This window comes from Marmota monax, unplaced genomic scaffold (genome assembly GCF_021218885.2).
Source record: "Marmota monax isolate L192 unplaced genomic scaffold, Marmota_monax_Labrador192_F-V1.1 WCK01_AAM20220418_F8-fsc00062, whole genome shotgun sequence".
Lineage (NCBI taxonomy): Eukaryota > Metazoa > Chordata > Mammalia > Rodentia > Sciuridae > Marmota > Marmota monax.
In genome coordinates, this window is record NW_026695221.1 from 1,234,212 (window position 1) to 1,259,302 (window position 25,091).

The 25,091-nt window shown below is 37.2% G+C and overlaps 1 protein-coding gene across 1 annotated transcript in view; it reads right to left on the bottom strand.

The window, feature by feature from the left end:
- Positions 1-12,189: 12,189 nt before the first annotated feature.
- Positions 12,190-25,091, bottom strand: part of Glb1l3 (galactosidase beta 1 like 3) — a 33,805-nt gene continuing 20,903 nt past the window's right edge. Inside the window, exons 9-19 of the mRNA XM_046432773.2 lie at positions 24,995-25,079; positions 23,128-23,265; positions 22,454-22,534; positions 21,704-21,810; positions 20,059-20,199; positions 19,668-19,739; positions 19,099-19,177; positions 18,562-18,649; positions 17,751-17,862; positions 12,634-12,750; positions 12,190-12,520 (exon numbers count right to left, since the gene is read on the bottom strand). Coding sequence (XP_046288729.2) covers positions 12,455-12,520; positions 12,634-12,750; positions 17,751-17,862; positions 18,562-18,649; positions 19,099-19,177; positions 19,668-19,739; positions 20,059-20,199; positions 21,704-21,810; positions 22,454-22,534; positions 23,128-23,265; positions 24,995-25,079 — 1,086 coding nt within the window. The 3' untranslated portion in view covers positions 12,190-12,454. The remainder of the gene's footprint in view (positions 12,521-12,633; positions 12,751-17,750; positions 17,863-18,561; positions 18,650-19,098; positions 19,178-19,667; positions 19,740-20,058; positions 20,200-21,703; positions 21,811-22,453; positions 22,535-23,127; positions 23,266-24,994; positions 25,080-25,091) is intronic.

Genomic DNA, 25,091 nt, shown 5'->3' on the forward strand with positions numbered 1-25,091 from the left:
CAGCTCAGCGAGAATGTTAAGAAATCATCAGCAGAACATCCAAGAATTATGGGATAACATCAAGAAACCAAACCTAAGAGTTATTGGGATACAAGAGGGTATAGAGGTCCAAACCAAGGGAATGAGCAATCTATTCAATGAAATAATACTAGAAAACTTCCCAGACTTAAAGAATGAAAAAGAAATCCAAATACCAGAAACCTACAGGACACCGAATGTACAAAATCATAAGAGATCCACACAAGACATATAATAATGAAGATGCCCAATATACAGAATGAGGAGAGAATCTTAAAAGCCACAAGAGAGAGGAAGCAGATTACATTTAGGGGTAAACCAATCAGGATAACTGCTGATCTTTCAACACAGACTCTAAAAGCTAGAAGATCCTGGAACAACATATTTCAAACGCTGAAAGAAAATGGGTTCCAACCAAGAATTATGTATCCAGCAAAATTAAGCTTCAGGATTGAAGATGAAATAAAAATCTTAAAACGATAAACAAAAGTTAAAAGAATTTGCAGCTAGAAAACCAGCTCTTCAAAACATCCTTGGCAAAACATTACAAGAAGAGGAAATGAAAAATAACAAAGAAAACCAACAGCGGGAGGTAGTACAGTAAAGGAAAAACTAAGCATAGAGGAAAAACAAATCATGTTAAACAACTTACATAATCAAATATGGCTGGAAATACAAACCACGTCTCAATAGTAACCCTAAATGTTAATGGCTTAAATGCACCAATCAAAAGACATAGGCTAGTAGAATGGATTTAAAAAAAAAGATCCAACAATATTCTGCCTACAGGAGACTCATCTGATAGGAAAAGACATACACAGACTGAAGGTGAAAGGTTGGGAAAAATCATATCACGCATACGGACCACGGAAGCAGGCAGGGGTGTCCATACTTATATCAAATAAAATAGACTTCAAGCCAAAGTTAATCAAAAGGGATAAACAAGGACACTACATACTGCTCAAGGGAACCATACACCAACAAGACTTGATGATCATTAATATATATGCCCCAAACAATGGTGCAGCTACGTTCATCAAACAAACTCTTCTCAAGTTCAAGAGTCAAATAGACCACAACACAATAATCATGGAAGATTTTAACACACCTCTCTCACCACTGGACAGATCTTCTAAACAAAAGTGGAATAAAGAAACCATAGAGCTCAATAATACAATTAATAATTTAGACTTAATTGATATATACAGAATATACCACCCAACATCAAGCGGATACACTTTCTTCTCAGCAGCACATGGATCCTTCTCAAAAATAGACCATATATTATGTCACAGGGCAAATCTTAGCAACTACAAAGGAGTTGAGATACTACCATGCATTTTGTCTGACCATAATGGAATGAAATTGGAAATTAATAATAAAAGGAGAAAGGAAAAATCCTACATCACATGGAGATTAAACAATATGCTACTAAATGAACAAAGGGTTACAGAAGACATCAAAGAGGAAATTAAAAAATTCTTAGAGGTAAATGAAAACTCAGACACAACATATCAAAATCTCTGGGACACTATGAAAGCAGTACTAAGAGGAAAATTCATTTCATGGAGTTCATTCCTTAAAATAAGGAAAAGCCAACAAATAAATGACCTCACATTATACCTCGAAGCCTTAGAAAAAGAAGAACAAATCAGCAGCAAATACAGTAGAAGGCAAGAAATAATTAAAATTAGAGCTGAAATCAATGAAATTGAAAAAATTGACTAAACTAAAAGTTGATTCTTTGAAAAAATAAATAAGATTGATAGACCATTAGCCACGATAACAAAGAGAAGAAGAGAGAGAACCCAAACTACTAGCTTATGGGACGAAAAAGGCAACATCAAAACAGACAATTCAGAAATACAGAAGATAATTAGAAATTATTTTGAAACCCTATACTCTAATAAAATAGAAGATAGTGAAGGCATCTATAAATTCCTTAAGACATATGAACTACCCAGATTGAGTCAGGAAGATATAAACAACCTAAATAGACCAATATCAAGTGAGGAAATAGAAGAAGCCATCAAAAGACTACCAACCAAGAAAAGCCCAGGACCGGATGGATATACAGCAGAGTTTTACAAGAACTTTAAAGAAGAACTAATACCAATACTTCACAATCTATTTCAGGAGATATAAAAAGAGGGAGAACTTCCAAATTCATTCTATGAGGCCAATATTACCCTGATTCCCAAACCAGATAAAGACACCTCAAAGAAAGAAAACTACAGACCAATATCCCTAATGAATTTAGATGCAAAAATCCTCAATAAAATTCTGGCAAATCGGATACAAAAATATATCAAAAAGATCGTGCACCATGATCAAGTAGGATTCATCCCTGGGATGCAAGGCTGGTTCAATATACGGAAATCAATAAACGTTATTCACCACATCAATAGACTTAAAGATAAGAACCATATGATCATCTCGATAGATGCAGAAAAAGCATTCAACAAAGTACAGCATCCCTTTATGTTCAAAACTCTAGAAAAACTAGGGATAACAGGAACTTACCTCAACATTGTAAAAGCTATATATGCTAAGCCTCAGGCTAGCATCATTCTAAATGGAGAAAAACTGAAGGCATTCCCTCTAAAATCTGGAACAAGACAGGGATGCCCTCTCTCACTTCTATTCAATATAGTTCTCGAAATACTGGCCAGAGCAATTAGACAGACAAAAAAAATTAAAGGCATTAAGATAGGAAAAGAAGAACTTAAATTATCACTATTTGCGGATGATATGATCCTATACCTAGAAGACACAAAAAGGTCTACAAAGAAACTACTAGAGCTAATAAATGAATTCAGCAAAGTGGAAGGATATAAAATCAACACGCATAAATCAAAGGCACTCCTGTATATCAGCGACAAATCTTCTGAAATGGAAATGAGGAAAATCACCCCATTCACAATATAAAAAAAAAAATATATACGTGGGAATCAACCTAACAAAAGAGGTGAAAGATTTATACAATGAAAACTACAGAACCCTGAAGAGAGAAATAGAAGAAGATCTTAGAAGATGGAAAAATATACCCTGTTCATGGATAGGCAGAACTAACATCATCAAAATGGCGATATTACCAAAAGTTCTCTATAGGTTCAATGCAATGCCAATCAAAATCCCAATGGCATTTCTTGTAGAAATAGATAAAGCAATCATGAAATTCATATGGAAGAATAAAAGACCTAGAATAGCAAAAGCAATTCTAAGCAGGAAGTGTGATTCAGGAGGTATAGCAATACCAGATTTCAAACTGTACTACAGAGCAATAGTAACAAAAACAGCATGGTACTGGTACCAAAACAGGCAGGTGGACCAATGGTATAGAATAGAGGACACAGAAACCAATCCACAAAATTACAACTATCTTATATTTGATAAAGGGGCTAAAAGCATGCAATGGAGGAAGGATAGCATCTTCAACAAATGGTGTTGGGAAAACTGGAAATCCATATGCAACAAAAAGAAACTGAATCCCTTTCTCTCGCCATGCACAAAAGTGAATTCAAAATGGATCAAGGAGCTTGATATCAAATCAGAGACTCTGCGTCTGATAGAAGAAAAAGTTTGCTCCGATCTACATATTGTGGGGTCGGGCTCCAAATTCCTTAATAGGACACCCATAGCACAAGAGTTAAAAACAAGAATCAACAAATGGGACTTACTCAAACTAAAAAGTTTTTTCTCAGCAAGAGAAACAATAAGAGAGGTAAATAGGGAGCCGACATCCTGGGAACAAATCTTTACTCCTCACACTTCAGATAGAGCCCTAATATCCAGAGTATACAAAGAACTCAAAAAATTAGACAATAAGAGAACAAACAACCCAATCAACAAATGGGCCAAGGACCTGAACAGACACTTCTCAGAGGAGGACATACAGTCAATCAACAAGTACATGAAAAAATTCTCACCATCTCTAGCAGTCAGAGAAAAGCAAATCAAAACCACCCTAAGATACCATCTCACTCCAGTAAGATTGGCAGCCATTATGAAGTCAAACAACAACAAGTGCTGGCGAGGATGTGGGGAAAAGGGTACACTTGTACATTGCTGGTAGGACTGAAAATTGGTGCAGCCAATTTGGAAAGCAGTATGGAGATTCCTTGGAAAGCTGGGAATGGAACCACCATTTGACCCAGCTATTGCCCTTCTCGGACTATTCCCTGAAGTCCTTAAAAGAGCATACTATAGGGATACTGCTACATCGATGTTCATAGCAGCACAATTCACAATCCAACTTAGATGCCCTTCAATAGATGAATGGATTTTAAAAATGTGGCATTTATACACAATGGAGTATTACTCATCACTAAAAAATGACAAAATCATGGAATTTGCAGGGAAATGGATGGCATTAGAGCAGATTATGCTAAGTGAAGCTAGCCAATCCCTAAAAAACAAATGCCAAATGTCTTCTTTGATATAAGGAGAGCAACTAAAAACAGAGCAGGCAGGAAGAGCATGAGAAAAAGATTAACATTAAACAGGGACGAGAGGTGGGAGGGAAAGGGAGAGAGAAGGGAAATTGCATGGAAATGGAAGGTGACCCTCATTGTTATACAAAATTACATACAAGAGGAAGTGAGGGGAAAGGGGAAAAATATCAAGGGAGAGAAATGAATTACAGTAGAAGGGGTAGAGATAGAAGATGGGAGGGGAGGGGGGATAGTAGAGGATAGGAAAGGTAGCAGAATACAACAGTCACTAGTATGGCAATATGTAAAAACATGGATGTGTAACCGATGTGATTATGCAATCTGTATACAGGGTAAAAATGGGAGTTCATAACCCACTTGAATCAAAGTGTGAAATATGATATGTCAAGAGCTTTGTAATGTTTTGAACAACCAATTAAAAAAAGATATTAAATGTTATGTAAAAATTTTAAATTTAAATAATAAAGTATACTTATAAATTTATACTGCATTGCTGTTTTTCTCATTTTAGAATGGTTTTATTTTTATAATTTATAACATTAAACATACCTTTAATAAACTAAATTTAATTTTATCATTTCATTTCATTTAGGCATTGAGTCTGAAACCATACCCTGAATAAGACTTGTTTCCTCTTCCTTGTCTTCTTTTCAATTTGTTTTCTCTCTTCATCCTGCTCTATATCTTAATGACTAACTATAAAATTAATTAAAACACCCTGAGCATTTCCCTCTGCATTCCCCATTTCTACGTTAACGGGAAAGGTCATATTTAACAGGTAGTTGTCAGGAAAGTTTAAAGCAGACATAGGCTGTGACAGAAACCAGACACACGGACTTTCAAACAACAAGCCTCTGAAGAACCATGCTTTCTTAGATGCACACAGGTCCAGGATCCTTGGTGACCTACAGATAGAGAAAAGACACTCGCATTCCACATTCCAGAACTAGCCACCTGCCTGAGACTCAGATAACATCCCCAAGAGAAATGCAATCAAAATGTCTCCAGTCAAGGAGGACATGAGCATTAGCTTTCCATCTTCCAATACACTGGCTTGCTGTCAATAAAGTCTTTTCTTCTCACATTGTTCTGTCCCTTGAATTATTGGCTCCACTGTCAGCAGCAGAAAAAAAAATTTCATGGTTAAAAGTCCTTGAAGTTTTCCTTGGGAAGTTTTCCTATCTCAAAATTTCATGGGAAGGAAAATCTCCAAAACTGTGTGGCACTACATTTCTGAAAAACCTATTCTCAATCCAAATTGAATAGTAAACAACACATGAAGAAAATATGGAAGTGTTAGACAAACATTAAGCACACTATGTTCTCACCAATCAAGTGATAAAAGAGTAATTTATATTAACACCTTAATAAAACAATTTCTGATAGCTCTGAGTCTATGGAGACTAAATAAAAAGCTTCTTAAGATAATTGCTGTATCATGTCAGATTCAGTAGCTACAGATTACAACAGATTTTTGGACTCATCCAAGCACAGTGGTGGCAGGACATACCTGCTACAAAGAAGACATGGTTTAGACAATACCCATGTGTATGGGCAAAAAACTCAAGGACTGTATTTGTGACTAATTGTATAACAGGTTATGTTAGTTTCTGTTTTATGGAAAGTTTAGAGCATTTTTTAAAAAAGAGAGATTTAATTTTATTTTTTTGCACTCATGATGTTGATTGCTAAATGTAGTAGTCTGATCATGAAAGCTAAGATGCACATGAAATTTCAGAGATGCTTTTTTTTTAACTTTTAAAACAAAATACACTCTGATAAGTGGATGCTGATCCATATCAGGAGTGGGGAGGCACATGGGAAGAATGGAGGAACTTTGGATTGAGCAAAGGGGAGGAAAGGGGAAAGGGCATGGGGGTAGTAAAGATAATGGAATGAGATGGTCATTATTACCCTAGGTATATCTATGAGTGCATGAATGGTGCAACTCTATGTCATGTATAACCAGAGAAATGAAAAGTTGTGCTCTGTTTGTATACAATGAATCAAAATGCATTCTGCTGCCACATATAACAAAATAGTATAAATAAAAAAATTTTAAAAAATTAATTGGAGGCTGGGGTTGTACCTCAATGGTACAGTGCTTGCCTAGCACCTCTGAGGCACTAGGTTCAATCCTCAGCACCACATAATATAAATACATAAATAAAATGAAATTCTAAAAACAAATGATGAAAAATATTTTGAATAAAAATTTTAAAAATGCATTTATCTATTGCTGCACTTTTAGATTCTATGTCTAAGAAAACATATTTTTAGGAAAGATCATTCAAAAACCACACAGAGATAGCATTTCTGACCCCTATGAAGGCTATTTTAAAAAAGGTTCAAAAAAAGTGTTATGGAATCCAGGATGACAGAGTAGAGGAGAACCTGTGACTAGCTGCTCTATGCGGAATTTGAGGGAGCAGATGGACGGTTTCCCCCACGGGGGCTCCCATTGACAAATTTAAGCTTCTCAGAGTGTGTGACAAAAATCCGCTGATTTTTGCAAGTGCATTGCAGAACGTGGGGGAAACGGAGTTGCTCTTTGCCACCAAATTGGGACAGCAGCACAGCACTGGAGCCCACTGCAGACCCACGGAGTTTGAGAGCAGCGGCTCTCTGGCAGCAGAGCAGAGATACAGGGTTATTGCTCCTTCAGGGATGAAACCACCAGACTGCAACCCACATAGGTGCAGGACACCAGATGAGCACCAAGTTCTGGTTGTAGCTAAGGAACAGCCCAGCTCCCTCCACCTCACTGGACACCCAGCATGGAAAACATATGGTCTCCATCTTGGAAAATCTATCTTGCCAACTTTTGGTGGGTGTGGCTGACAGCAATGGATGGGTGTCTGAACAGGTATGTGGTTCCCAGCCCCCTTTCTCCCTAGCTGTAATAACTCAAAACCTTTCTCACAGCTTTCAGTGGGCGTGGCAATCAGAGGAATATGACTGACCAGGTTGCCAGTTTCCAACTCCCCCTCTCCCCAGCTGTGATGATGTGGTGACTATCCAACACAGAGATAGCTCTCAGTTGATCAGGAGTGTGGGGCGGCCAGGGCACCACCTGCCCAAAGTGAACCCCGGGCTACGGACAAGAGATCCATCAATTGGGGCCTGGTGGGCTAGAGAGGGAAAGCGGATAGAGACAGGGAGCAACTCAAAGAGACCAGGATTGGAGAGACACCCAGCAGGTGAGGGAGAGCCACCTCACAAGGATTGCTTCCACCACCCTGAAGGCAGAGACTCAACCTGGAATACACAATGCCACCTACTGGAAGAGAAGAAAACAGAATTCTAAGAGTGCATTTTTCTTTCTTTCTTTTTTGTTTTTTTCTTTTTCTTCTTTTTTTCCTTTCTTTTTCTTTTCATTCATTTCCCTCTATCTCTTTTTTTTCCTTTTTTTTCTTCTTTGTTTTTTATTTTTCTTCCTCCTTCTCTTCCTCTCTCAACCTTCCAAGTGTTACTGTTTCTACTACATGTAATTTACTAAATGTAAATAGGTGTTTGTTTCTATGCTTCTTATTGTCCTCCCATGTACTTATCTACTCTAAAATACCTCCTGTCTATTCTCCTGCTAATAATGTCCTTCATTAGAGTTCTCCTCCAAAGTTGCTAAGATATATTAACCCCATACCCTCACATCTTTCCCCCATAACATAATGTTCTATGCCCAACCCTCAGTTCTCTATATGCCACCAGAAACTGTATGCCTTTTATTAAACTAATGACTATATTTTAAATAATAATTGAATCCAACATTTCTAGACATAGTGACTAACTATAAATATATTAATAACAAAAACTTGCTCATAGATGATGTATGATTGATATTAGGAACTGTTAATATTGTCCTTCCTCACAAAGGAGAGATCTCAGAACTATATAAGAGCAATATAAATCTATAGGGTAAAAACAATAACACACCAGTCTCACAGAACTGAAAGAAATGTAGCAACATGAAAAGACAAGGAAAGAAAAGACCACAAACAATGTAAGATAATACATCATTAGAAGAAATAACATTACAGCAGAAAGAATGTCAGATAAAATTTCAGGATATACATGGTCCAGATGTTCTGGAGTATCAAAGAAGACATTATACAACAAATACAGACAATGAAAGATCACTTTGACAATGAATTACATAAACAAATCCAAGAAGAAAAAGATCACCTCTACAGGGAGATAGAGATTATATAAAAAAACCAAACAGAAATCCTAGAACTAAAAGAAATGATAAACCAAAAGAAAAACTCAAATGAGAGTATCACCAGCAGAGTAGAACACTTTAGAAGATAGGACATCAGACAACAAAGACAAAATATATCATCTTGAAAAGAATGTAGACAGCACAGTGAGACTCATAAGAAACCATGAGCAGAATATCCAAGAAATATGGGATAACATAAAGAGGCCAAACTTAAGAGTTATTGGGATAGAGGAAGGTAGAGAGGTCCAAACTAAAGGAATGAACAATCTGTTCAATGAAATAATATCAGAACACTTTCCAGACATGAAGAATAAAAAGGAAATCCAAATCTAGACACCTACAGGACACCGAATGTGCAACATCACAAAAGATCCACACCAAGACACATTATAATGAAAATTCCCAACATACAGAACAAGGAGAGAATTTTAAAAGCCACAAGAGAAAGGAAGCAGATTGCATATAGGGGTAAACCAATTATATTAATGGCTGATCTTTCAACACAGACCCTGAATGATAGAAGATCCTGGAAAAACATATTTCAAATGCTGAAAGATAATGGGTTCCAACTTCAGGTTTGAAGATGAAATAAAAACCTTCCATGATAAACAAAAGTTAAAAGAATTTGTAGCTAGAAAACCAGCACTTCAAAACATCCTTGGCAAAACATTTCATGAAGAAGAAATGAAAAATAACAATGAAAACCAACAGTGGGAAGTAATAAAGTTAAGGAAAAACTAATCAAAGAGAAAAAATAGACCAACTTAAATAACAAAAATAAACAAATATGGCTGGAAATACAAACCATTATCTCAATAGTAACCCTAAATGTTAATGGCTTAAACTCACCAATCAAAAGACATAGCCTAGTAGACTGGATTTTAAAAAAGATCCAACAATATGCTGCCTACAGGAGACTCATCTGATAGGAAGAGACATACACAGAATGAAGGTGAAAGGTTGGGAAAAAATCATGACACTCACATGGACCTCAGAAGCAAGCAGTGGTGTCCATACTCATATCAAATACAGTAGACTTCAAGCCAAAGTTAATCAAAAGGGATAAAGAAGGACATTACATCCTATTCAAGGGAACCATACACCAACAAGACATAACAATCATTAATATATATGCCCCAAACAATGGTGCATCTATGTTCATCAAATAAACTCTTCTCAAGTTCATGAGTCAAATAGATCACAGCACAATAATCATAGGTGATTTTAACACACCTCTCTCACCACTGGACAGATCTTCCAAACAAAAATTAAATAAAGAAATTATAGAACTCAATAGCACAATTAATAAATTAGACTTAATTTCCATATATAGAATATATCAACCAACATCAAGCAGATACACTTTCTTCACAGCAGCACCTGGATCCTTCTAAAAAAAATAGACCATATATTATGCCACAAGGCAACTCTTAGCAAATACAAAGGACAGTCCAAGAAGGTTCAGAGGAGAAATGATTGGGTTGTAAGAGTCTTAACTCAATTGGTGAATTAATCCCTAGTGGGATTAATTGAAGTGGTAGGGTGTGGCTAAAGGAGGTAAGAATTAGCACATGGCTATGGGGCATATATTTTGTATCTGGAAAGCAGAGTCTCTCTCTCTCTCTCTCTCTCTCTCTCTCTCTCTCTCTCTCTCTCTCTCTCTCTCTCTCTTGCTTCTTGAATACCATGAAATCTGTTTCCCTCCACCAGTCTTCCACCAAGATGTTCTACGTCACATCCAGCCTTGAGGAATGGAGCCGACCTTCTATGGAGTAAGACCTCTGAAACAGTAAGCCCTCAAATAAATTTTTTCTCCTCTATAATTTTTCTGGTCAGATCTTTTAGTCACAGCAGCGGAAAAAAACTGCCTAAAACAACTAGTATTGGTGAGGACTTGTAGAAACTGGAGCCTTCATATTGTGTTGGCAGGAATGGGATGTGATAACAGTTGCTGTTGTGTGTAGATGATTCAGAAGTTGCATCTGAACCATAACATAATATGCTATTGGTCATCAGGATTGTCACTTCTGCTTTCCTCCCTTATGCTACAGTAGCCATAGAGTTCATAGGTTTGAGTCTTGAGCCCCATGGAATAAAGATTTATATAGGAATTATGTAGATATGTGATTCCCTTTCAGTGAGACTCACTAAATTTGTGGATGGGCTGATAATCTGACTCCTTTCTCTTCATTTCAAACAGGGAGGCTCCTTCCTCGCTTGGAACACAAGTTTATCTTCTATATTTCTTAAAGCCCTAGTCACAATATTGAATAAAGTGAGAATATTTTATCATAGTGCAATGATTTGATTTAGGTCAGGAGCTGTTTTGTGTGGAAGGATGTAATTGGTTTCCAATGGTATCACTTGAGATTAGTTGGATTATTAATGTCTGTGTGTGTTAATTTCACAAATACCTGTTCACTATCAATAAGAGCCTCAACTATACAGCCAAGGAGGAATAAGACACAAAAGACTATACTGACCTTTGCTGTGATGTGTGTCTGAACCAAACAAACAAATTGCTATCCTGTCTCTGACTGGATGTGACTCATTAGGTCACCTTGGAGACACACAGCTTCAAGGAAATTGTAGTGGCACCCCCTCCTCCACGGAAAATCTTAATTGAGCTTCTCTAGAAATCTTCACCATAATTGACCTTAGGACTATCAGCAAAAGAATATTTACAAAAAAAACAAATGTAGTTAAGCTTTCTATTTCCTGTTGCTCTATCTTACAATAATAAAATTTGTCCACAGGCCTAAAAGAGATCAGCACTCCAGGTGCTGAACACCTCTTTACTAGTTTTCCATAAACACTTATGGACTATCTACTGTATGTGTGTGTGTGTGTGTGTGTGTGTATTTGTAAAAGTTTTCAAGGGAAGTGTGTCTGCAAATGCAAAGTGTGATAAGAAAGACAGATCCTGTAATGAAGCTTCTGGCTTTGGGTGAGAGCTGCACAGAGATGTTTATATTTCAAAGAGAAGAGAAGCTGGCAGTGGGAGGGAAAAGGGGGGAGAAGAAGCTCTCCCCTTCTCAGGAGTTGTCCTTGAAGGGTTAACTTGCCTAGAACAATGAAAGAAAAAGCTGTTTTTGTGTGAACTTCTGAGCCCTTCCCTTACACACTGTGTATAAAGTTCTGAAACAGCATGAACTCAGGGTTCAGGGGAATTAATTGATTCAGTGAAAGCTGTGCCCTCTGAACCTGGCTACAGCCAAATAAAACTGCTTCCTGTTTCCTATCAGATGTCCTGCCTCATCTGTCCCCTACAACAAAATGATTAAAGACATTATTCATTGCCCTCTGCTACCCCATCCTTCTACACACACACACACACACACACACCATGCATTTGCCAGTCGTAAATTCAATATTCTCTCTGTATGGGATGCACAGTATCTTTACTCTCTCCTAGGTTATAGACCCTTCCCATCCTCCCAATTGAGTACAGGGAGAAAGAAGCACAAATCATTTCTATTTTATTTATATCTGCCTATGGCCACAGGTGCATTTGAACCTGCTAAGTATTAAGTGTTTATCTAGATAAACAAGACATTGAAGATTTTGAAGACTTGTTTAAACCTAAAAATTAGTCCCATATACTCTAAAACATGTAACCATGCCTTGTTGATTTTATAGGTTGTCTTTGTATTTTTGCTGTTGGAGGCAACACTGGGTGGCATCTTCTTAACATTAATCTTCTTCCTGAAAAAAAAAACTTAAAAACAAACTCCAACAATCAAAAAAATGTGTAAATACAGTGTCACAGCTTGGGCAAGCCTGTAGAGTAGATGTGTGAGCCACTTGATATCTTCTCAAACAGGATGATCTGGGAGGAAAGGAAAATCAATAGTAAAAAAGATAAAGACATTTTTTTTTTCTGAGGATGAATGATATTCTGAAGGTTTATCAGATATCAAGGAAGGATTTGGGCTGACTTACTTCATTGTCCCCTGGATGAAGCCAGACTCCGGGAAGGTAAAGTGTTTCCTGAGGCCCAATGTTCCAATATCGCCCAAGGTTATGTCCATTGATGAACACAAATCCAGAAACCCATCCCTGAAAAGGATGAGGCTTGAGATATAGGAAGAGATTCACACCAGCAAGTGAAACTTAAAGCACTTGGGGAATGAGAGCAAGATACCTATAACACTGAAGGTGGAAGTAAAGTTTAGAAAGTAGTATATCTTTTTTTTTGGGGGGGGGGTGTACCAAGTATTAAACTCATGGCACTCAACTACTGAGCCACATCCCCAGCCATATTTTATATTTTATTTTGAGAGAGGATCTCACTGAGTTGTTTAGTGCCTCACCATTGCTGAGGCTGGCTTTGAACTTGCGATTCTCCTGTCTCAGCCTCCCAAGCTGCTGAGATTACAAGCGTGTGCCACCACGCCAGGCAGAAAAAAAATAAGTCTGAGAAGTTCAACCCTGATGTCTAGGAATCAGAGAGGAAAACAGGACTGGAACCAGCCCTGTACTATGATGTTTCTGTTCCTCCTGCCCTATCCCTATAATGCATAATGTGACATATATTTTTTTCTTTTTGGTATCTGGGATTGATTGAATCCAGAGGTGCTTAACCATTGAGGCTAAAGGAGTCTTTTTGCTTCTGAAAATAAGTATTAGGTAGTAGAGATGAATACTACTGGTGGCAACAGCTGTAAAAGCTACATAATCTTTTTAAATCTGCTTCTGATACAATGAAAAACTATAGCACCAAGATCTAAAATAAGATAATGAAAAGGGGGGGGCAATCCAGGCAGTTTTTTTCACTAGAAACATTTACTTCCTCAAAGAGTACTTCTAAAGAGCTGCATGAAACCTTTCATACCTTTATAAGGATAAGGACACAAAAACTGGATGCCAGCAAGCTTTACTAAACAAAGTACACTTTGGTTGAGAGCTCCCAGAAGATATAACATAGGATAAAAGTGAAGTAGAAATAGTCTATTCATTGGACGCCTCACTTCAAATCATTTCCATCCTTGTAGTTAGAGCAATGTGCTTCTGAGTGACCCTGTCACCTCAAGAGAGATATAAATCCTCAGTGGAGGAAAATGACATCATCCTAGACATAGAAATATAAATACATATGTGTGTGTGTGTGTGTGTGTGTGTAGTATTTTCCAGATATCTGTCTGATGCTCAATGAAAAAAATAAGCAAGCAGATAAGGGAAGATAAGGGAAAGGACAGTATAATAAAAACCAAGAGGAACAACAGGCAATAGAAGTAAATGCACAGGTGATCCAGATAACAGAATTGCAAGACACAGGTTTGGAAATAATTGGGCTAAATAAATTAATATGTTCAAAAGTATAAACCAAGACTGAGAAATCTGGCATCAAATTAAAATATTTAAAGAACTATAAAATATAGTGTTATTGTTTAGATATGAGTTGTTCCCCAATAACCTTATATAATAGACAATGCAGGAGGGTTCCAAGATAAATTGATTAGATTATTAGAGCTGTTACCTAATAATTGTACTAATCTATTTAATAGATTGATAATTTGAAAGAACCACTATACTGAGTGATCACTGTAGGCAGGTAGATTGTGCCTGGAATAAGGAGGTCACTGGGGATGTACCTTTGGAGTTTATATCTTGTCCCTGGAGGACCACTCTTTCTGTATTCCCACTGTTATGAGCTGACAGCTTTCCTACACCATGCCCTTCTGCAGTTGTGTTCTGCCTCATCTGAGACCCAGAGCAATGGAGTTGGCCAACCATGGACTGAACCTGTAAACTCAGGAGCCAAAATAAACTTTCCCTCCTCTAAGTTGTTCTTGTCAGGTATTTAAGTCACAGCAATGAAAAACACAATAATTAATATTTAATGGTGTTTTGAGTAACATATTAACCATAGCAGAGAAGAAAGTTAGTAAACTGAATAATAAGAAGAAATTTTCCAAAAATAAAATCAGAGGACAAAAGAATAGGGAGAACAGAAGGAGAAAGAATCAAAATGGATATACCAAATTAGCCTAATAAATTTTAAAACTGGAATCTTTCAAATGCTTTAAATTGAAACACAAAGATTGCTGGACTGAATTTTAAGTGAAAAAGTTATGTGCTACCCAAGAGAGAATCGATGAAAACATAAAGATATTGACAAAAAATTTTTAAAAAAAGAAAAGCAAAACAGGTAAATGATAAAACATGTAAATCTTAATCAAAAGAAAATTTCTATAGCTGTGAAAATATCAGAAAAACAGACAAGAAATATTATTAGAGATCAGGGGAATGGGAATAGGAAAGATAGCAGGATGAATTCAACATAACTCTCCTGTGATCATTCATATATGAATACATGAAGAGTGTAACTCCACATTATTCCTGTCGGGTCTTTTGGTCATAACAACAAAAAGCTGACTAAAACATTCACAAATAAATGGATTTAACTAGCTGAAAAGATTTGTTTTAAAAGACCCAATGATAGGCTGCCTATAAGAAACTCACCTTGCCAGGGATACACACAGACTAAAATGAAAGGATGAAAAAAGATGTTTCACACAAACAGAAACCAAAGTGAGCTAGAGTGGCAGTACCTACATCAGATAAAGTACACTTTAAGTCAAAAACTGTAAAGAGACAAAAAAAAGTTACTTAATAATTACAAAGAGATCAATTTAACAAGGGGAAATAACAACTTACAGATATACATGCACCTAACTCTGGAAGACATAATGTTATGAGGCAAACATTATTAGATCTAAAGGGTAAGGTGCATTCCAATACAATAATATTTGAAGACTTAAAGATTTCACTTGCATCAATGAATATATCATACACACACACACACACACACACACACACACACACACACCCCACACAAAATAAAACCAGAAACATTGCAGTTAATTTGCTCTATAGAACAAATATACCTGAGAGGTATTTGTAGAGCATTTTATCCAATAGCTGCAAAACACAAATTCTATTCATTGGCACATGGAACATTCTCCAAGATGGATCAAATATTAGCCCACAAAACAACTTTCAACAAATTTAGAAAAAAACTAAAATCATATCTTCTCTGACCACAATGGAAGAAAACTAGAAATCAACGAGGAGTTTTGGATGTTATACAAATACATGGAAATTAAACAACAAACTCTTGAATGACCACATGTCAATGAAGAAATTAAAAGGAAGGTATTCAAATTTCTGGAAACAAATAAAACGGAAATACAACATACCAAAACCTGTGGGATGCAGTAAAAGAAACACAAAGAGGGATGTTTATAGCAATGAGATCCTATATCAATAAAGTTCAGGCTGGGGACAGAGCTCAGTTGTTAGAGTGCTTGCCTCGCATGTACAAGGGTTCAATCCCCAGCACTACAAAAAAAAATGTTCAAAGATTTCAATCAACCTCATAGTATAACTTGCAAAGCTAGGGGAAAACCCCAAACCCAAAAATAGTAGTAGAAAATAAATTTTAAAAGGTCAGAGAGCAGTAGGCTAGGGAAAATAGAGTTACTTTAGATTAGGTAGAGGGGAGTGAAAGGAGAGGAGGCAGTATGGGGTAGGAAGGACAGTAGAATGAATCAGACATTATTACCCTATGTACATATATAACTATATGACCAGTGGGATTCTACATCATGTATAACCAGAAGAATGAGAAATTGTACTTCATTATATATGATGCATTAAAGTGCATTCTACACCACATCTACTGCCATGTATAACGAATTAAAACAAATTTTAAAAAATAAAATGAAAAGAAAAAAGATCAGAGAAATAAAAAAGAATTAAATGGAGACTAATAAAAATAATACATGTGATCAATGGAATCAAGACTAGTTTTTTGAAAAGATAATAAAATTGACAATCTTTATAAACAAAAATGACAGAAGATCCAAATAAATTAAATCAGATAAAAAGTAGACATTATAACTTCTACCCCAGATATAACATTAGGAACTATCGTGAACAACTATATACTAACATTGTAAAATCTAAAAGAAAGAAATTTCTGAACACATATAACCTACCATATAAAACCTGAACATACAAGATTAATTCAAATTAAAAAATGCCTTAGCAAAGAACAATATAGGGCAAGATGGCTTCACTGCTGAATTTTACCAAACTTTTAAAGAAAAACTATCAAATCTTATTAAATTATTCTAAAAACTGAAAGTAAGGGAACACTTTCAGACATATCCAATAATAAGAGAAGGGTTAAATATAGTATCATATATTTGCTAATGTAATCCTAAATGACAGTGAAAATGAACAAATCAATGCAACATCAGTGAATGGTTGAATGTCGCAAGCAATGTTGACAAAGGGCCAACTGGTGAAGCACCTGCCTTAGGTGCTCAGTAGTAAAGTACCTGCTTCACCTGTACAAGGATGGGAATTCAATCCCTAATTCCACACCAAAAAATAAAAGGAATGCATGTCATATGATTCAATATATATGAATTCATTATAAGAAATACTAAATTAGAGTGTTAGAATTTAATGTAGTAGCTACCTTTAAGTAAAAACCATCAGCAACTGTAGAGTTGTGCTAACAACTTATTTCTTTATCACAATGATTATTAATAGGTGTTTATTTTGTAATAATTTGTCAATCTACATATTAATATTTGTACACTCATATATTTATGTTTATAAATAAAAAACTTTGAGGGGAGGCCAGTTTAGGCCTCCCTCAAAATCAATGCAGAATATAATTTATGATATGATCTCATTAGTGTAAAAAAGTAATTGTGTGTGTGTGTGTGTGTGTGTGTGTGTAGGCGAAGTTAAATATAAAAACAAATTTTGGCAGTGCTGAGCTTTCAAATGCACAAATGAATTCGAATAGCAATAGGATTTAAGAAGAACTCCTACAATTCATTTTCTTTCCATCATTTGAATTTTAAATTGTGTTTTATACATTTTCTAACAAGTGATAAGTTAGGGCAATTAAGAAATATTAGAATGCTTGGCTAAAGTAGGAAGAGGAGGAAAGGCAAGCATTCCTCTCAAGAATATTCTCACTTAGGTATTAATTTTAAAATTAGGAAGAACAGAGTAGAAGAGGGAGGCTCACTTACTGGTAGCCCCAGGAAGGTGTCCCTGGGAAAAGAGCCAGCCTTCAAGGTCCCCAGGTAGAAGGCAGGGCCCAAATATCTCACTGATACAGGCCTCCAGCTGGCAGAACGGAGCCTAAAAAATGGATCAAACCATAAGGAAGAGGAAAATGGTTCCCAGCTCTCATCCCAATATTGACCCCAGGTTTCCCTCATAGGATTCTGTTTCAGTGAGATTATGAGAATGCATGTATTAAAAAGAGAACCAGGAGACTTGCTCTAGGGTTCTAGTCCTGATTCAAAGGACTTGGTAATATAGAGCAAATTCCATAGTTCTCTGAATATTGGGCTGTTCACTTACAAACTGATCAGTTCGAACTCTCAAAGATGCTATGGTTTGGATGTAGTTGGAGTTTGTACCCCAGAGTAGCACATCTTGGAAGCTTGGTCCCCAGAGTGGTGGTATTGAGATGGTGAAAACTTTAAGAATTGGGAGGACCAAGAAATGTCTAGATCACAGGGTCACCAATTTCAGAATGTATTAATACTGGTTTCAGAGTGGATTAGTATGTATGAGAATGGCTTATTATAGTGAGGCCACCCCACATGCTTGGCCTTCCTGCAAACATTCCTATCGTGGAAAGCCACCCACTATGAGCCCACAACAGAGCAGACCAGGTGCCAGCACCATGCCCTCAGAATGACAGAACTGTGAAGTAAATAAACATTTTTTGTTCTCAAAATTCCCAGCCTTAGATTTTTTTTTAATACCAACAGAAAAATAACCAAGGCAGCTGATCACTCATTGTGTCTTTGGAGGTAGAGAGGAGCATACCTCTGGAAGAAGTTCATCTTCATCTCCAAAGAATAGATGGTAAAACCCTCCAGAGAAACATTATTGATTTTAACAGGGCCAATTAATCCTGCAGAGGGGAGGCAGTAAAGAGAATAGAAACAAAGACTAGATATTCTTCAGGATCTGGGACAAAGACATGAAGACATATGTATGCCTTGTGACGGGGGCACAGTCAGGAGGACGTCTATGTGACAGCTGTGAATGAGGTTTCTGCTTGTATACTTAAACTATAGAGACGTTCCCACTTAGTATTGGAACATTTCTTAAAATTCCCAAAAAGAGACTGGGCCCTGCTCTTGGACAAACCAGCACCCAATAACTGTTCTACTTTCCTGCCCTGGAGAAGTGGAAAAGGCAGGAAAGGGCAAGAAAAAGAGTTGTCATCTTTGGTCCTAGATCCTCAGTATCCCATGCTGAGGGGTCCACTGTTGTTCTCTCAACCCCAACACAGCCCCAACTATTCATTCTAAGTAAATAAAGTGAAACCACTGCCTGCTTCTCAGGCCATGATATCACCTTTCCTCTCATCTTGAATTTTCCACGAAAAATTTACTCGTCCTTGATTCTCCACCAGGATCCTGAGAAGTTGACATTCCTGTTTGGGGCAGAATGGTTAATGGAGACTATATAGCCAGTTAGGACTCATATTCTAGAACTCATTATTTCCTCCAAGTCCCAGAAGGAAACAAAAGCAAAAGGGATAAAGGATGCCCCACAGCCCAGCAGTGCTCCCTCTCCAGTAAAGAGATGGGTGTGCTTCTATTACATATTACATCTGCCCTTTTCTTCTGCTGATCTTATTAAAAAGATAGAGGCTTACTTATGCCTTTGATCGGAGACCTAAATAGAGGCTGGGAATGACTCTTGCCTAGAAGAGAAAGTACACTCTCACTAGAACTTCTGGGCTGTAAGTTCGAAACACCAGGGCTTGGGATACACCTTATACCCTTGCACAATCCTGCAGCAGCTCTATATGAGAAGATACACCAAAGCATAGTGGAGGAGAAGGAGGGATCTCAGGAACCGGACATATTTACCTGTTAGCAGTGGTTCAAGGGCAACACCTGGATTTTAGAACTACATACCGTGAAATTAGGAATGAACAGGTCCTGAACTTTCTCATTCAGAACTCCTAAAATTGTGTAATTCAAAAACACCTACAAAAAAAAAAAGCATAAGACTGGGCCACCTGAAGAAAAGGAGAAGACAGGCTGTGGTTGAGGCAGAAGGAGGTCAATATGAGGGCAGGGCAGGGACTAACAAATGTTTAGAAGCTCAATGGGAATTCCCAAAATAATTTGTGTTAAAGTAAAATGGAAGTCTGTTTTATTTGACTTTATAATCTCAATGCCTCCCCCATAGTAAGTGCTTTAAACACTACCATATAGTAAAGCAGATCAGCAACTAATTTGCTTCTTCAATTACAGAGTTAGATAAACACCAGGCTCACCACTTGGGATACTTATTGATAGCTACCTGTCCAATATCATGAACTTCAGCATGCAGGCGGCCTCCAGAACAGATTGAAGTCTCATAAAGGACAAATCCAAAGGACTGACCACTGCCATTGTTTATTGGAAGATTCTCCATGTTGACTGGAATATGTGACTTCACTGGCTATGAGGAAGACAAGACAGGAACAGAAGCCAAAGGGATGAGAAGTCAGGATCTTGCTGTCTGAGACCCTCATCACTGTTGAACCACTTATTGGTCCTCAAGAGTTCACTGAATAGAAAATAATAGAACAAATGCTATGTGACCATGCTCTTATAAGTTGGGTCTCTACCGACTAGGAAATTCAGGTGCTGGTGAAGAGAGCATACTTTCTGTAATCATAAGAATCTATCAACTGAGTAAACAAATTACATCCTAAACAATTGAAGTCAAGAGATGATGTATTCACTAAGTAATATTTACTTAGCATGTGCTTGTCTCTACTTTTTATCTAAAATAGTGAAATGAGAGGTGAAAAACCACATGACTTTGTTTTTGAAAATTTTTCAAATTTTCTTCAAAATAGGGTACATACTGTAATTGCAAAGGGGAACAGAGATCCATACTAGTTCAGTGACTAGACTAGTTGATGGTGAATCAAGATAGCAGTTCAGTTACATGGGTTCCCAGCTCTGATCTAGTCCTTTATGGATGCCATCACAATATTCACCAGTCAAATACAATATCCTCTATAATCCTGCTATTCACCTCCACCAACATTTATTCTTCAAGTTTAAACCTCTTCACAGTTCTCCCAAAAGGAACTGGTGGGTCTTATTCCATGGCTCTATGTTTAGACATAATGCCAAGGATTAATTTTTATACTTCACAATAAAAGTTCCTTGAAGAAATCTCTTTTTTAAGGAGTAATAGAAGTGTTCTTTATTGTTTTTATGAATTAAAATTCTTATTACACATATTGAGCATAATTTTTCATATCTCTGTTTTTATATAAAGTATGCTCACACCAATTCATGTCTTCATATATGTACTTCGGATAACGATGTTCATCGCATTTTACCATCATTGCTAACCCCCTGCCCCCTCTTTCCCCTCTCATCCCTCTGTCCTATCTAGAGTTTGTCTATTCCTCCTATGCTCCCCCTCTCTACCCAACTATGAGGCAGTCACCATATATCAAAGAAAACATTTGGCATTTGTTTTTTTAGGATTAGCTAACTTCACTTAGCTGGTGGGACTGCAAATTGGTGCAACCAATATGGAAAGCGGTATGGAGATTCCTTGGAAAATTGGGAATGGAACCACCATTTGATCCAGCTATCCCTCTCCTCAGTTTATACCCAAAGAACTTAAAAACAGCATACTACAGGGACACAGCCACATCAATGTTTATAGCAGCACAATTCACAACAGCTAAACTGTGGTAGCAAACTAGATGCCCTTCAATAGGTGAATGGATAAAAACAAAATGTGGCATATATACACAATGGAATTTTACTCAGCAATAAAAGAGAATAAAATCATGGTATTTTCAGGTAAATAGATGGAGTTAGAGAAGATAATGCTAAGTGAAGTTAGCCTTGAAGGAATCTCTACACCCTGGTCTCAGTCCTTTCCCCCCATCTCTGTAATCGTCAATTCTAGGCTGTGCCAAAGCAGGGCTCACCTCATTTAAGTACTGAAGGACCTCCCACAGTGGTAAGAAGTGAGATGGTCTCACAGAAGGGTACATGGTCTTCAAAGTATGTTGAGGTGAGAGGGGCAGGGGCTTTGCTACAAAGAAAATGTGTCACAGGGCAAGAAATGCCTACCACTGCCTTCTCTTAGCCTCCTCACTCTTATTCCTGATTCCTTGTATCCCTCAGTAAGCAAGAGAAATGAGATCTATGATAGGATATGCATGTGCTTCTCCAAAAGTGATGCTAAATAGGCAAGAACTAAGTTGAAGCCATTTTGTAAACACACATAACTGGTAGACACAGAACCATAGAAGAGAAAGGGCTATTAGGGGATGGGAACTCTGTCTTATACCTTTTACAATGTTAGGCCTAGTTTGTAGGCCTTAGTAGATGGCTAACTGACTTTATTTAGTGAAATAAAATTAAACAGAATGAGGGTTTTTTCTTTTTAACTATGGGGTTCCTAAGTCATACACAGTACTAAGAATTTTACAAATAGGAACTTAGTCTTCACCACCATCATAGGAAACTCATATCATTATCTTAATTTTTCAGCTAAAAGACTTAGAAATGCTTATACAAAACCACCCAACTTTTAAGTGGGAAAGCCAGAATTGGAACCTAAGATTGCCTTTACCCTCAGGAACTTCATTAAACTGATGTTTATAGAAGAGACTGTTCCCTGTCCTCACTCTTCCATAGGGTGGCCATCCTTCCACCAAATGGGTGTTGAGTACCTGAAATAGATGCAAAGAGTTTGCGAAGCTTGAAATATTTTTCTGTGTAATCTCCGGCCTCTGTCAGCACAGCATCATAGTCTGCAAGACACCCAACGCAGGGTCACAGGCCATGCAGCCCTCCACATCAGGCCCTGTTTTAGCACTAGAGCATGGGATATGTCAGGGCCTCTGAGAGTGAGAGAGAAGGAAAATATATTAACTGCCTCCAGAATGTTCCATCATAGGCTAGTACATGAGCATGAAATGTAAGAACACTCCTCACACCCTTCCTGGGGACTTGTATCTCCCATAACACTGAGCCCACCCTGGGCATTTTACTTTCTGATGGAGACTCTGTTCACTCCTCAATCTGGATTTTTCCAGCTGTGCCCAGCTGTGCTTGATAGCAATCATAGTTTGTGTCCTGTCTCTTCTAGAGGTTCTGGTCACAGAGTCAGTGGACAACACAAATGAGGCAGAGCTCAAAGTGCCAGGAAGCCCTGTCTCCTGAAATGACAGCCTGCTGGAGAGTTAAAAACATCACAGAAGAAAAGAAAGCAGATAAGAAAATAAATGCTCAGCAGAGATTATAGGTCAAAACCCCGTGATGTTAAAATATGATTCTAGAGTCTCCTCCCTAAAGCTCCAGCAATACTCTAACTGGGAAGGTGACCACACCCACCAACACCTGCCATAGCTAGTCACAACGCCTCTGTGCATCCCAAAATATACAGCTCCATTAATGAAACCAAAGTTGGTTCCACCATGGAACATATATGCGTTGAAGGAGATCTCACGGTTGATAAGTTCAGACACAGTTTGTTCAACTTCTGTAAAGGGGGAAGTGGAAAACATACAGAAAATTAGTAATTAAGGAAAGAAAGTAGTCTTAGGTAAAAACTATTATTTCAAACACAATCAGTTAATTATTTTTTCATCAAACCTCCACTAAAATTCCAACCAGGAAGTGATAGAATCAGTCAGAACTACTTTAAGAAACTAAATCCTGCCAGGACCAAGAGCAGTTTTGAAAATTTTTACCCCACAGCACTGACATAATTTGACTCTAATTTACAAAAGTATCAAAAACCCTTAAGGTACATAAGTACCTACTTTTTATTCTTTTCATTTTTTAATTTTATAAAAAAATTAGTGTGCCTTCATTCCCACCTTCTAGGATAGTGTCTCTGGAGGCACTGCATAGAAACACAGTAATATTGCACATTCGTTTGTTTTAGAGTACCTGCTGAATGTGGACTTATATATTGATTTGCTTTCTAATGATCTGCTGATTCCACTAAATTATAGGCTTATTGCAGGGTATAAATCACATAATTTTTATTCAACAATGTATCTTCAGAAGCTGGATAAGTGTATACATGGTAGAAGTTCAATGATTTTATGTGACAAAATGAGCAGGTTAACCCTTTAAGTCTCATCTTCCCAGATGTGAGACACATATAAAAACTTAAATTGAGCAAGAAATATAACATATATGGTAACTTTTGAAGAAAATAATGTGTTTTAGAGCTCTATTCTTTAGAGAAAAGTAGTAGGTGACTGATTATAGCACTTAAAAACATAAATATATTTTTATAATTTTCACATGGAAATATATATATATATATATATATATATATATATATATATACACATAAACTTGGATAGGTAGCATATAGACATGATCAGTAGAAACACAAAATTAAGGGGATAATTCTATAAACTGAGTCTACACAAAGACCCAAAGACTTTCTTTCAAAAAGCAACTTACCCAAAGTGTAATTTACCTAACTCCATTTTGGCTCTACTCTGGCTTAAGTCAATAGGATGTTATATCCTTTGACAAACAACCTGTTTTCCTTAGGGCTATTCTCTGGGCTGAGGAATTTAAGATCCTCCCTGCTAGTAAGAATGCAAATTACCTTGGCCAGGGGGGTATGTGACCTTTATACGGACCAAAGATTCCAAGACCCAGAAAAACAGAATAATTTAAAAGAAAAGCCCATGACCACAGAATATGTAAGAACAAGTTCCAGTTAGAACTGGTCAGCATAGGCCAAGAAAACCAAAAGTTGCCTTTAGATCTTTAGCAGGTCATTATTCCTGCCACCTTCCCCACCCCGCCACAAGTGGGTTTTGCTTAGGTACCTATGGGTAAAACCATGTGCTCTGGGGACTTAAAAATCTGATACTATTCTACTGTCAAAAATTGAGAGGTGGTGACTGGGTGGGACAATTCAGAAACTTTCCAAAGACTCAATAAAACTGGGGAACAAAGTGGGCACAACATCACTCTCTCCTTTTAGTAGAGACAACCCATCTCTCTTTCCCTCCCTTTAGAGAATTATTTCTTTCCTAATTAATTCTGCTATATTTTTATTACATTTCATATCTTGCCTGAAATTTTCCCCTACAAGAACACAAGAGCCAAGAAACACATTGCAGCCTCCAGATTCCCAATACCACCTCTGGTAACAGTTCTAGATTAGCAGAGAATAATATCAGTATCCATGACTCAAGGCCATCTGAACTTGGAGTTGAAAACTGCAAAACACTTACCATCCACACTTTTAACATGATGTTTCCTTCCCCAATTGTCGAACCAGCCAGTCCAATATTCCATAACCAGAATGGGCTTATTTCTCTAGGAACAAAC